At 30.3% G+C, this 12,760-nt stretch overlaps 1 protein-coding gene across 1 annotated transcript; it reads right to left on the reverse strand.

The window, feature by feature from the left end:
• Positions 1-464: 464 nt before the first annotated feature.
• On the reverse strand, positions 465-9,443 carry LOC145190980 (serine/threonine-protein kinase SIK3-like). The gene is made up of 8 exons (XM_080067886.2): positions 9,131-9,443; positions 6,422-6,538; positions 6,019-6,082; positions 4,426-4,541; positions 4,173-4,343; positions 3,653-3,776; positions 3,280-3,506; positions 465-2,984 (listed from the first exon to the last, which is right to left on the reverse strand). Exons 1-8 carry the CDS (start codon positions 9,272-9,274, stop codon positions 1,005-1,007), a joined length of 2,943 nt encoding a protein of 980 aa, XP_079924012.2. The 5' UTR covers positions 9,275-9,443; the 3' UTR covers positions 465-1,004.
• Between the last annotated feature and the right edge of the window lie 3,317 nt (positions 9,444-12,760).

Raw genomic sequence — 12,760 nt, forward strand, 5'->3', positions numbered from 1 at the left:
AAAAAAAAAAATTATGGCTCTGAACATACGCAAGCAAAATTAAACAACGAGAAACTTCAACGATTCGATCGAATTCGAAGATATCGAATTCGAAGATATCGAATTCGAAGATATCGAATTCGAAGATATCGAATTCGAAGATATCGAATTCGAAGATATCGAATTCGAAGATATCGAATTCGAAGATATTAAATTTACAAAAAGTTTTCCTCTTATACTCGTTGAAAAAAAAGATCAATTTAATAAAAATAATGCGATAAATAAATAATATAAATTTATATAAAACATGTACAATGTATACACTAGAGTTACACACCCTATCAGTGTAACAGGCTGCATGAAATGCTGTTAATATCCAGCAAGACATTATAACATGTCGTAACCTAAGCTCATTATATGCAATTCACTAAGATAGATGGTTGATAGATCTTCAAATATATATTGGCGACATGATCAACTAACAATTTATTCAAGTAACGAAGACATGTATTCAGAAAAAAATTTTCATAACTTTTGATAAATATTTGTGAATTTTTGTAAATTCACAAAATAAATTATAGGGTTGTCACAGCAAAATCATCATGATTAACAGGAAAGATTGATCAAATAAGACCATAAGTAACTGAGTAGGAACTTTGATTTTAGAATTCTAAACCATAGGGCCAATTTTTAAATATCGGAAAAATTAGAAAACAATTCGTTTAAATAAACAAATCCACAAACTTTAAAGCAGTCCTACTAATTTTCCACCATTTGGTCGCTCTTAAGACTTGGTTTGTATAGAACAGATGTAACATCGCTATCTACAATCTCACTCCGAAAACCTGTAAACATGCCAAACCAACACACTTTGGTATAACCAGTGAACGCAACTCGATTATTCAGCTGTTTAAGTACTTAAACATGCAAAAGAGCGTAGTGGTTTCTACTAGTGGTAGTAGTGGTTCTACTGATGATAATAGAGATGCTGATGGTAGCAAACTTGTGCCGTTAAGCATTCAACTTTATTCACTTATTTTAACTAAAAGCAAACATAGCCCAGCAAGTATATCATCACGCATTTTTTTATACGCCCACTTGTCGCCGCCAACACGACGCATTTTAACCCCACTAAGCAGACTTCCTTTGCCAATAGGCTGAATGTCAATTTCCACTTGAACACCTTTTTTATATAACGAAAAATAACTATCTGACTGACTATAGTCAATTTCAGGACGACAATCCAAACAACGTTTTACGGCTGCAACTACTTCATCGATCCCCAGTACAGAAGTCATATCCACGCTAAGAGACTTAGATAAAGGGTTACGCAATTTTTTCTCATTCTTGAACTCTTCGTTTTCCTCCACATTATTGTTCCAAACTAAATCGGTACTGTTAGATAACGGATGATTTGCTGGAATGTGCGGGGGCCGTATGTTGTGTATAAGTGGGTTTAAAATAGAAGCATGTGGACGAGATGTAGAATGGCTGTTGAACAAAGATGTCACGTTGCTATATCTGAACTGGGATTGCGTCTGTGGATCGATCTCCATGGTAGCTGATGGATTTGAAGGTACCATTGCTTCAAGTTGTTGTTGATAGTTATTGATTGACAAACCCCCAGGCATACCACTTGATACTTTTAAATTGAGCTTCATCATTTCATTAGGAAGTTCAGTTTCGTTTCTTAAATTTAAGTCAGAAGGGTCATCATCGGATACAGGTGCTTGATTAGCTAAAAACTCAGAAATACAGTGTTCCAATTGTATGTTTTCTTGTTCAGACGCCAAACGAAAAAGTTCCTTTTCTTTCTCTTCCATTTGCTTCTCAAGAATTTTTCTCTGGACTAAGTGTTGAACATGAAGGTTTTCCCAAGCCACTTCTTGCTTCTTCTGCAGTGTTGCAAGACTTAAATCAAGATTGTCTGTAGTAGTTGCTTCTGAAGGTACGGTTTCATCATCAAGAAACGAAGGAAAAGAGTAACAGTACTGAGGATTGCGTGAGCGCGATGGGACCGCTTGAGGATCATTGTAGTACTGCTCTTGAAGTTTTTTATGCTCCTCACGTACCTGTCTCAACATATTTTCAGAGTCTTCACATTTTCTTTTTTCAGTGAAAAGTAGTGTTCCCTCAGATGACCGTCTTTCATTTAACATGCGAATTCTAGCTTCAGGACTGAGAGGAAGATACGGCGTTAGATTAGCTCGTTCTCGTTCTCTAGTTTTTGTATTTGCCGATCCACGTTTTGTTTTTACTAATATTTGTGGAGTAGCATTTAAAGAGTCTGAATTGTGCTCTTCTACTGTGGGTTCTAAAACACAATTATAAGTATGCCTTTGTCTACTGCCACGAGAGCGCATATACCTTTGCACTGCTTCGAGATCTGGTTCCCCTTCAGATTCAGAGCCTGTATTATCATTTTCTCGCACTTGAACGAGGCTACCATGACTATCAGTACATTCATTATTAGGAGATTTATTTTTCTTCATGGTGTGAAGTAAATTAAATTGTGCAATGCTATTTTGAAGCGTGGCAGCACCATCTGAGGCGCGCCGACCAAACTCTGGACGAACTTGTAATACAGCAGGTCGAGGTAAATGTTGCTCTTTATAATTTAATTGTTCTTTTTCGCGATATATTGATGGAGATGGTGACCGACATGCTGTCATTTCAGGTAGTCCTTCTGAAGGATTTTTTAAAGTTTTACGTACATCCGGTATATGCGAAACAGCAATTGTACCACGTCTTTTTGAAAAGTAGCGAGCTAAATCAGCAGCACTAGGTTGCACTTCTTCAATTTCAATTTCTTGTGGTTCAATAGGAGCAAATTGATTAACATCACAATTAGTCTTTTCCTGAATTACTCTTAAATCATCAAATTCTTTATGTATTTCTACTGAACTTCGGTTTTGAACTGCTGCTTCTTTTAGTTGTTTTAGATGTTTATCCAATAAAATGTGGTACAAACCGTAGGTTTGATTAAACATGCTGTTTTTGACACACTGAAACAAAAGTGAACAATATTACAAAACGTAAAGGTTTCTTTGCTTATATTTTTACAGGGTGTGTGCATTTACATGATGGTGGATAAAACCAATTTTATGTATATGTTTGTATATGTATATACTTACATTTATGTGTGTGTATATGTGTATATGTGTGTGTGTTTGTGTATAGACACAGTCAGGGTCTCTATCACTTTTTCTATCTATCTCTCTAATGTACACTAGTACATACATAGATTCAGACTCATATGCACATATTTCAAGTTATTTATGCATAAATTTGAATTCATACTTCAATAACATGTGCTCTACTTTCACCAAAAGCTTCCATTTGCTTAAGTACTAGCTCATTGTATGATCCATTTTCGGTATGGTGACGTGCAAAACCAAATTCATCTTCTTCTATAAGAAATTGATATGGTTCACCTTGAATTATCCACTTATGTTGTTTGATCTGAGTCATGGTGTAACGTTTATTTAAATCGACTACAAGCATATGACGAATCAAATTCTCACAATCTAAAAAATATTCACAGAAGAGTTTTGTTGTCAGTAGTAAACATTGGACTATATAAAAAAGCACCATTCTACTTTATCAATTAAATCAGAATCAATACCGATACACTAGCTGCATGTAAAATAGAACAAAGTGTTTCTTAAATTACCTGAAGACATAAAGTATGGTATGCGAAACTTTCCTGTCAAGACACGCTGCCGAAGATCCGGAAGGGTGCGTCCATCAAATGGTAATGCACCACACACTAGCACATATAAAACAACACCCATACTCTAAAAATTATTAATGATTTTTTTGAAATCAAAATTATAGCAGCAACATGATTAAAAAATCTGCAAATGACTATATCTTATTTATTCCAGTAATCTGAGTTTAAAAAATGCTTTTACAAAAAAGCATAAGACACCATGTAAATAATGAAAATGATAACAGAACAGTCATTTTTTTCTTGCTTATATGATGTTTTCTGCTTTTGCATTCAAACAGATTCAGAAAAAACCTTAATTCTAAAAATTGTTACTGATTATGAATCTGCAAGTTTAACTATAAGACTATAAGGTAGAAAAGAAAGGTAGATAGACACTGTAAAGTAAATGATTTCTCTGATTTGCCATCTTTTGTATTAAACTATATGATTTTTAATCAACTTTCTAAATTGCACTATTTACCCAAATATCAGTAGCAGGTCCATAATATTCCTTTCCTTCAAACAATTCAGGTGCAGCATAGGGAGGACTGCCACACCAAGTCTTAAGTTTGCCACCAACCTCAAATGTGTTGCTAAACCCAAAGTCGGCAAGCTTGATGTTACTGTTTTTGTCCAAAAGCAAATTTTCAGCCTAAAAAGAATTTAGGTACAAGTTTAATTTTATTCAAAATCAAAAATTGTAATAGAGGGAGAACTACCACTCAGGAAGCTACCTTGAGGTCTCTGTGTACAATTCGCTTAAGATGTAGATATTCAACGCCAGCAATTATCTGTCGGAAAACTTTTCTTGCTTGACTCTCATGCATTCTCCCACTTTTAATTAGCAAATCTAGAATGTTAAATACTATGACATGTATTTAATATAAAGCAAGTAAATGAAATAAATGGAAAGTAGAAAAACTCCTTGAAAAAATAAATAATAAATTTTTATTTAAAGAATAATTCTAATGTATCAATAATAAATGTGAAGATGAAATATTTGAAAAAAAAAAAAATTTATTCCTGTGGACATTTAATAAAACTTCAAACTTTGGTTTTGGTGGTCTCCCCATAAGCTCACACACAGCATTACACTATTTGATGCTTTACTCGATGAAATTTTTCAAAACTTTGATGTTTCTGCAAAGTGTGTTTTTTTTTTTTTCTTTATTTTTCATTTAATGATTGCCCAGTACTTTTCAATAACTTTCAATTCTGGGCAGTCTAACATAATTGACCAGCAAGTCTCACAAAGAAAAGGTGCTGAACTTTTTGCCACAACTGAAAATAGTTAGCCAAACCAAGGCCTTTTTTTGCACACTTATCTTGTTTTGTGAATTAAAATTTGCTTCTCCACTATATTTGAATATATAAAAAACAGCCCCAGAAAAAAACAAATTGCCAATTGCACTTGAAGTTTTGTCAGCTTCAATAATACAGAAAATTTTAGAAATAAAATTGCTGTACAACTTAAAGCATTGGGTTCTTGCACTTTTTCCTTGAGTTTCAGAATCATATACTATTTTTTAAGAATAAAGACAATAAATATTTCAAATTTTTGAAATAAAAATATGAGAAAACTTATATTTTAAATGAGAGGCCTGGGTTAGTCTTGACACTATCTACAAATTTTCTAACAATTTTTTATCTTGAAAACCCTCCTATTTTTCCACCACCAGATTTGTTTTTGATCAATTTTGCATGAGAGAAACGTTGAATAAAAAAAAAAAAAACTTCATTGGAAGCTAAAATTTTTAGCAAAAAGTTTAAAAGTAAGCTAACTTATCCTTTGCCATTGTTTATCTAAGGAAACAGCTGCTTCCACCCCAAGAAAAGAATCAATCAATGATACTAAAAGTTGCTCTCTGAGTCAGATTATAGAAGTAACATGGCTTCAGGAGTTGCAATCATACAATCCCTCAAATCACTCAATCAAAAATAAAAGTTTAATATCCATCATATTCTTTGTCATTGCAAACTAAGAAGATGTTTGTAAACATCTCTATATAAATTTTATAAGTAAAAAGATTTAAAACTAAAAACAAATTTCTGTGAGACAAACATTTTTCCATTTGTACATTTTTGGTTTGAGCAACTTTTATGCTTAAGGTTACCACAGAAAGGTGATAATTAAACAAATTAATTTAGGAAAAACGAGGCAATCATTTCAAACTTATGGCATAAATTAAAACTTCCATCGTACATGTATTGTCTTAATCTCAGAATTCAGTTAGCAACTTTAGAAACACAACTGCAGCAGACAGAACTCTCTTAAGTTTTAAATTTTGTAATCAGCAAAAAAGAAAATAAATTTGAGTAAGACTAACCAAATATTTCTCCTTTAGCAGCATACTCTGTTACTAGATAAAGGTATCTATCAGTTTCCATAACCTAAATGATATATAATAAAATGGTACAAATATATGAGTAAATATAATACTTTCGCAGTTGGTATTTAATCTATATATAGAACTATTGCCTAAAAGATTAGAAAAATTTAATGAACTTTTAAACACACTCAGGTTTTAAGTTAAGATTAACAAATAGGAAATAGAAAAAAAAAACAGGATTTAAGATAGAGACAAAAACTAAGAGTTAGCCACCAAAACTTTTACAAAAGAAACATCAATTAAAACAAATCAGAAAAAGAACTTGAGGTCTTTAGGCTCATTCTTCATTCAACTTTTATCCATTAAGTTGTTATAAAAATGCAATGCAGCAGAGAATTACCTCATATAATCTAACAATATTTGAATGATTGACTAATTTCATGATCTTTACTTCTCGCTTAACTTTTAGAAGATTATCACTATCCAACTGGCTCTTATCAATCATTTTGATTGCAACCTTAAAAAAAATAAACACTTGAAAAATGTATGTATGAAAAATAATCAAAACACAGCTAAAAATACATGCCTCCCTTTTTTAAACTTTCATCACTATTTAAACTTCTTCCAATTTAACAAAAAAAAATATATCTGACATAAGTTCAACAAAATTTAACATCAATGATCTACCAATCAAAATGATTTTGATGACATATTGCTATGCTAAAAAAAACATAACTTTAAAAACTACTTTATGTAGAAATTTAGACAATCCATACTTTCAAATGATACTGCAGCCACAACTAAATATTGACTAGAATATCTATTAACACTGAATAGTATATAACCATTCCGTTGCATTTGTGAATGATGGGCTGTTTCTATCAGTCCTTCTCCACAACTTTGATGATATTCAGGTAATGTTCTTCACTCTTAGCTGTTGCTAGGAAATTGGCACTGGGCTTAACTACTTATTCAGCAATGTCGTTCACAATATTTAATGTTTGAACATTTGTTCAATGACTTGATATGAAACTGAATTTGGCCATTCTGGAACTTTCCAGGTGAGAAACTAATTGCAGACTATAAAATGTGAACCTAAACCAACACCTACTTGATCAGCAAGTATTGTAATAAGAATTGATTGTGGAAGCTTTAACTTCCCAAATCCTGTGCAGATGTAAGCAATTTGCTAACAAACCAACATTGTAGTTTTTTAGCCGATTCTTGAAAGGTTGCAGGAAGATCAGACCCAGTTATTTTAACATCTTTGTTATTAATATTGTTAAAAAAAACCCAAAGATTGTTGATACCCTTCATGCCACTAACATCTTGCTATTATTTCTAGATGAATTAAGTGTTATTTGTAGAGCTGTACTATTACTTTATTAACTGTTGTTATTATTGTTTCTGTCATGCTTTTGTTTAGAACATCAACATCAAAATTATGATGTAAAGCTATTTTACACAACCATGCAAACAAAAAGAACTTGTATAGCTAAAATGTCTGATCAAGCTTAAACTGTAAACAAGCATAGAATAGTTAATCATAGAATAGTTAAAATACAACATTTATATAGCTCACAATGAGTTCAATTAACACAAAAGCAATAATTTTAAATCATATCATATCTTATACACAAAAAATGTTCAGATTTCAGGTGGACTCCCTAAATCATTCAGATTTGGAAGAATTTCTGCAAGGTTACTATTAAGAGCAATTGGAAAGTATTGAGAATAATCTGTACAGACTACCAGCAAAGTATTGAGAATAATCTGTGCAGACTACCAGCACACTAATATCTATAGCAGAACCTTTGGTAGATTGGCACTTGAACCTGGTAAAATGCGATGTAGCTATTTAAGTAAATGTCAGCATATTTTCATGTGGAAAAAAAGGCTAATATCACTTTAAAAAACAGGAACCTAACTATATAGGCTGATCTTTCAGATTACAATACCAAAGTGTGACTGATATTCTTATACATTAAGGAATGTATGCCTATTGCATTTCTTAACTACAAAATTATAAGTACTTGACTTGTAAGTAATCCTGATATAACTCTATAATTAAGCTCATATTGACTATTATCAGGGCTGCAAAAGGGGCAGAAAGGGAATATGTTCCTCAATAATTTTCAATGGCTGATTAACTCTAAAAACGATCTGAATTTATAAACTGCTTACTATTTATTTATTTGATGTCTTTTAAAAACAAACCACACTGTTAGTGCTTTTTAAATAGTACGAATTTCATTTAAAGAATAGAGCCACATACAATTACTAATTTAAATAAATTATTAGCTAAGTATATAAAAAATACTATTGTATATATTGTTTGTCTGAATACTATTTTAAGCGCAAGGAAAAATTACCACTAAGATTTTTATGATAAACACATTTGTATGTGTATAGCCCATAAAAATCGTGTAGATATGATAAAAAGAAAAAAAAAAATTTTTCATTTAAATTCAAAATATACAAATACAGTTGATGCTTTAGATGTATTTTGGATTGCTCACATATACATTAACCTAGATATAGCAATTTTTTTAAGTTTTACTTGAAAAACAATATCTAGCCTTTTATATATGCAGCCAAAATATACATAACATTTGAAATGCAAGTATCATATATAATCATTATTATTCCATTGTTTGTAAGAACAGCTAAAAAGTTATGGTCTGTATGTAACTCTCATACTAAATATATTAACCTTTTTCCAATTACTGAATGATGTATTAGGTAGGGATGCTAATGTTTGTTGGTGCTTTTGTTGCTTTTATCTAATTAGCAAATTATGATATTAAAACTTTAAATATCAAAATTACTTTATGTCGCCAAGAAGAAGAAGAATAGTAATTTTATAAGAAGGGTCATGAATAATACTGAGCCATATATATATATATATATACATATATATATATATATATATATATATATATATATATATATATATATATATATATATATATATATATATATATATATATATATATATATATATAGGTGAAAATATAGAGCACTATTGATAACAGTGGTGCGATTATTAAAAAAAACAATACTGCCATCTTGCCTAGAAATATTTATCAATTATACCTAAGAAGATTACCTTTTCTTTGGCGAAAGTATGTTCTGCAAGCTTAACCACTGCAAAATTTCCTTTCCCAATTGATTTCCCTATATTGTAAGGTCCAATTTTGGTATTCTTATTTCTATTACTTTGTGGAATTTCGGTGCCAGCACCGTACGCCATCTTTGTTATCAAATAAGCGAGATGATTTTTTAGCCGTGTTTTGATTATTTTTCAAATAACAATTCTTTTGATTTATTACCCTAATAGTTAGACAATTATATATTTTGTAGTATTTCTTTAGAATCTGATAGTAATCTAAATGAAAACAATGTCTTATATTTATGTTTTCTTTACGCTTCTTTGTCTTTTAAAAAAGTGAGGAAAACATATGATGACCTAACAACCTTAAACTTCCATATCAAAATTTAGTTGATCGACTCACTTATAAAAAAAATAATTAAATAACTGATGAAATTGAATTTTGGTAGTTCGTCGAAATCGGAAAACCGTCTGTTTATAAATTACAAATAATCACTATTTATTTCAGTTTGATCGTTGTTCTTTAATGTATTAAAACTTAATACATTATTAAACGACAAATAAGACCAATAAATCAATCAAATTCTTGAATTATTCACTTCAACAAAGCAACTTTGAGACAAGAGTGTTTAATGTTACTTTGCGAACGAAATAATGTAACTTCAGTTTGAGGCTCACAATAAGATCTTGCATACGACATTATCATGTTTTAACGTCAAATGTTTTTCAAGATGTCCCAAATGTGTTTCTTACTTCTTAACTTTTATAAACACTTAATATTTTACATTTAAAATTGCAAAGCTTTATTTAGCTTCTTTTTTTATTTATTTCTTATTTCTTTGTTTTACCAATTATCCGAAGAGTGAGTTTGAAACAGTTTTTTTTTTTCAAGAATCTGTTTCTTCTCTGTAGGGTACTCAAATTTTTGTTTGCCACTGTTTATTAGAAAAGACGTCAATATAAATAGCTTAAGACGCTGATGTCAATTGATAGAGATTTATTTTATTTATGAGTTATGTAACTTAGGTTCTTAAAGAAGATACCTCCAGGCAATAAATGATGGGCAAATTTCTTTGACACGCCTACAAATATGTTTCTTTAAAATAAGCTTGCTTTTGCAGCACTCAGGTCTTGCAAATTTACTATTGATTGAGGAGGCAAATGAATTGAGGAGGATTAGTTTATGTATGATTGAGGAGTGTTAACTAATGTGAAAGAGGTTATCTGAAGTTTAAAATTATTGAACTGTACTTTTTAGGGAGTTGCGGCTTTAACGGCAAGCAGAACTCAAAACATTTTTAAAGATATTTTTTTTATAAACATAAAAAATATGCGTTATAGATTGAAAATTTAATGACATTAGAATTAACTAGCGTTAAAATTAAGACGATCTTTGACTCAGAAAAAACGAATATCACCTATTTTGTTTATTAAAATCAAAAGAAATTTAAAAAGCAAGTGAATTTGTAATTATTGACAATCAGTATAGATGATCATCTCTCATTGAAATTGGCTTCGCTTCATTAAAAAAAAAAAAAAAAACTATTTTGCTCAACTCCTTGCTTTGTTTATAGAATGCCTATAGAATGTTTGTAGAAAACCAAATTTTTTAGCCAAATTTTGAGCTTTAAAAGCTACGAGCGCTCTTCAGTTTGTCGCAATATAACTGCGCTTTATCGTAATACAATCTATGTAATTTTAAAATTTAGAATATAAAGTTTCTGTTTATTTTGTAGAATGTTTGCTTTAAATCGAGAAAACAGTTTTTTTTTATTATATTATAAATAAAACACAACTAATTACAAGTCATTAATTGTCTAAAGAAATTTAGTAAATAAATAGGATGGTACAACTGGAGTTTGCAGTTTTAGAAAATAAAAACTTGCGAAGATTGAAAAAATGTTGCTTTTCGAGAACATGTGTGTGAGAGTGTCTCAATTAATAACGCGGGAAACACCGTCAAGAATCGGCTCAAAGAGAAGCAGAACTTCGAGACACGTTTTTCATCAAAATTTGAATTAATTTTTATGATAGAATTTTCAAAAGATGATTTTTATAAGACAATTTTCAAAAGATAATAAATTCAATTTTAAAAGAGTTTACTCTACATTTGCTACACCCTAACCCCCCGATTGTGAATGGAGGGCAATTAAATAACATGTCAAAACGCGTTTCACGCCGCTAATAATGACAATTCTTTACCAATAATATAATTTTGATATAATGGCATTTATATGTTATTTCTGTAACTGTATGTAGTGTTAAATATAGATTAGAATTATTTAACTGATTTATTAAGTTATAGGCTTTTTTAGACGCACAGAAAGATCGAAAGGAAAATACTTTTATATTTCCAACTTTCATAATGCTTGTGTCATTTAAACCTTCTGCAGCCGAAAAAAAAAAGCGAAAATTTTTTAACTGGTTGGTATGCAGTATTACAGAGTGTTGTTCTTGTTATAAAAATCAGTGTAGAAAAGAATCGGCAAGTATTCTGAAAAAAATGCGACGTATTATCCAAAACGCCGAATTCGCGCGCGCGCAAAAAAAAATTGCGTAAGGTATAAAATTACTCTTAAAAATCTATTATACTTAAGAACTTGTATATACCTGTCCTGTATATTTAAAAATACAGCATACTGGCCAATTGACATTTTTTTTAATTTTTACTAAAGAGTATCATATCTCGACTTCATTTCCGATAGAAAACAACAAAAGCATTAAACTTCCTGACTATAGATTCCAACTAAAAACATTCCAACGAATTTATTATTGTAATTACAGTTTCATAGTTAACCGAAAAGCTACAAATTTATTAAATTTAATATGTATTAATGCAATCGCTATCAATATGTGTGGCCACACTGAACCTCTATATTTGATCATATTGCAAACCCTTTTTGATTTCTTTTTAAAATTTTATAGTAAAGTTTTTTTCGATTTTTAGAAGTAAATGATTGACATTCTCTTAACTTAAGCTGAGCTCGTCCTCAAATATCAAAATATTATCTCTGCTGCATTTGTAATTTTTTCGTACTTGATTGAAAGAAAAAAAAAAGAAATTTCTCAGGTAAGAAAGAACAATCGTTACCATACAAAAATTTTTTAAAAAAAAACCCGTTACTTATTCAAGGCCAATTAAACATGTCTTGTTCATAAATATTTAAATGACAAAAATTATGCTGACCGTGGCATGAAAAATAAATCGGTATTTATCCTGTCATCCTAAATATAACGACAGGCATCAGTATTTATCCATCATCTAAAAATAAAGAAAAGTTTCTTTAACATTAAAAAGAGTATAGAATTAAAATTTATGAAAAATAAAAAAAGATTGATGTTATTAATAGAAAATTCATTTCACAACAGACAGTGAGATAAAAAGTTTTAGACGTAATTGTAAAAATTTATTAAAATAATTAATTCAACAGTTGTGTGGCAGAGATGGCAGAGGACGCTGAACTGAAGGATAATAGCTAAAAGTTATTTTAAAAAAATGCTAAGCCTTGAGAAACTTTGTACATTACTGAGTTAAATGCAGATAAAAAGGTTGATTGAAAGCGCAATTTTATAACTTAAATTTTTGAAAATTGAAGCCTGTGTTTGCATCATCATTGCACAGCCTTA

This window comes from Hydra viridissima, unplaced genomic scaffold (genome assembly GCF_058129835.1).
Source record: "Hydra viridissima isolate aposymbiotic clone 2 unplaced genomic scaffold, HvirCarnegie_v1 scaffold_11, whole genome shotgun sequence".
NCBI lineage: Eukaryota > Metazoa > Cnidaria > Hydrozoa > Anthoathecata > Hydridae > Hydra > Hydra viridissima.

Bases quoted from the DNA above. Each gene is read 5' to 3' on its own strand.
- LOC145190980 (XM_080067886.2), bottom strand. From the start codon at position 9,274: ATGGCGTACGGTGCTGGCACCGAAATTCCACAAAGTAATAGAAATAAG. The intron at 4,344-4,425 runs GTAGCTTCCTGA...AATTCTTTTTAG, and splicing joins TTGTACACAGAGACCTCAAG to GCTGAAAATTTGCTTTTGGA. The intron at 2,985-3,279 runs GTATGAATTCAA...CTTTTGTTTCAG, and splicing joins GTAGAGCACATGTTATTGAA to TGTGTCAAAAACAGCATGTT.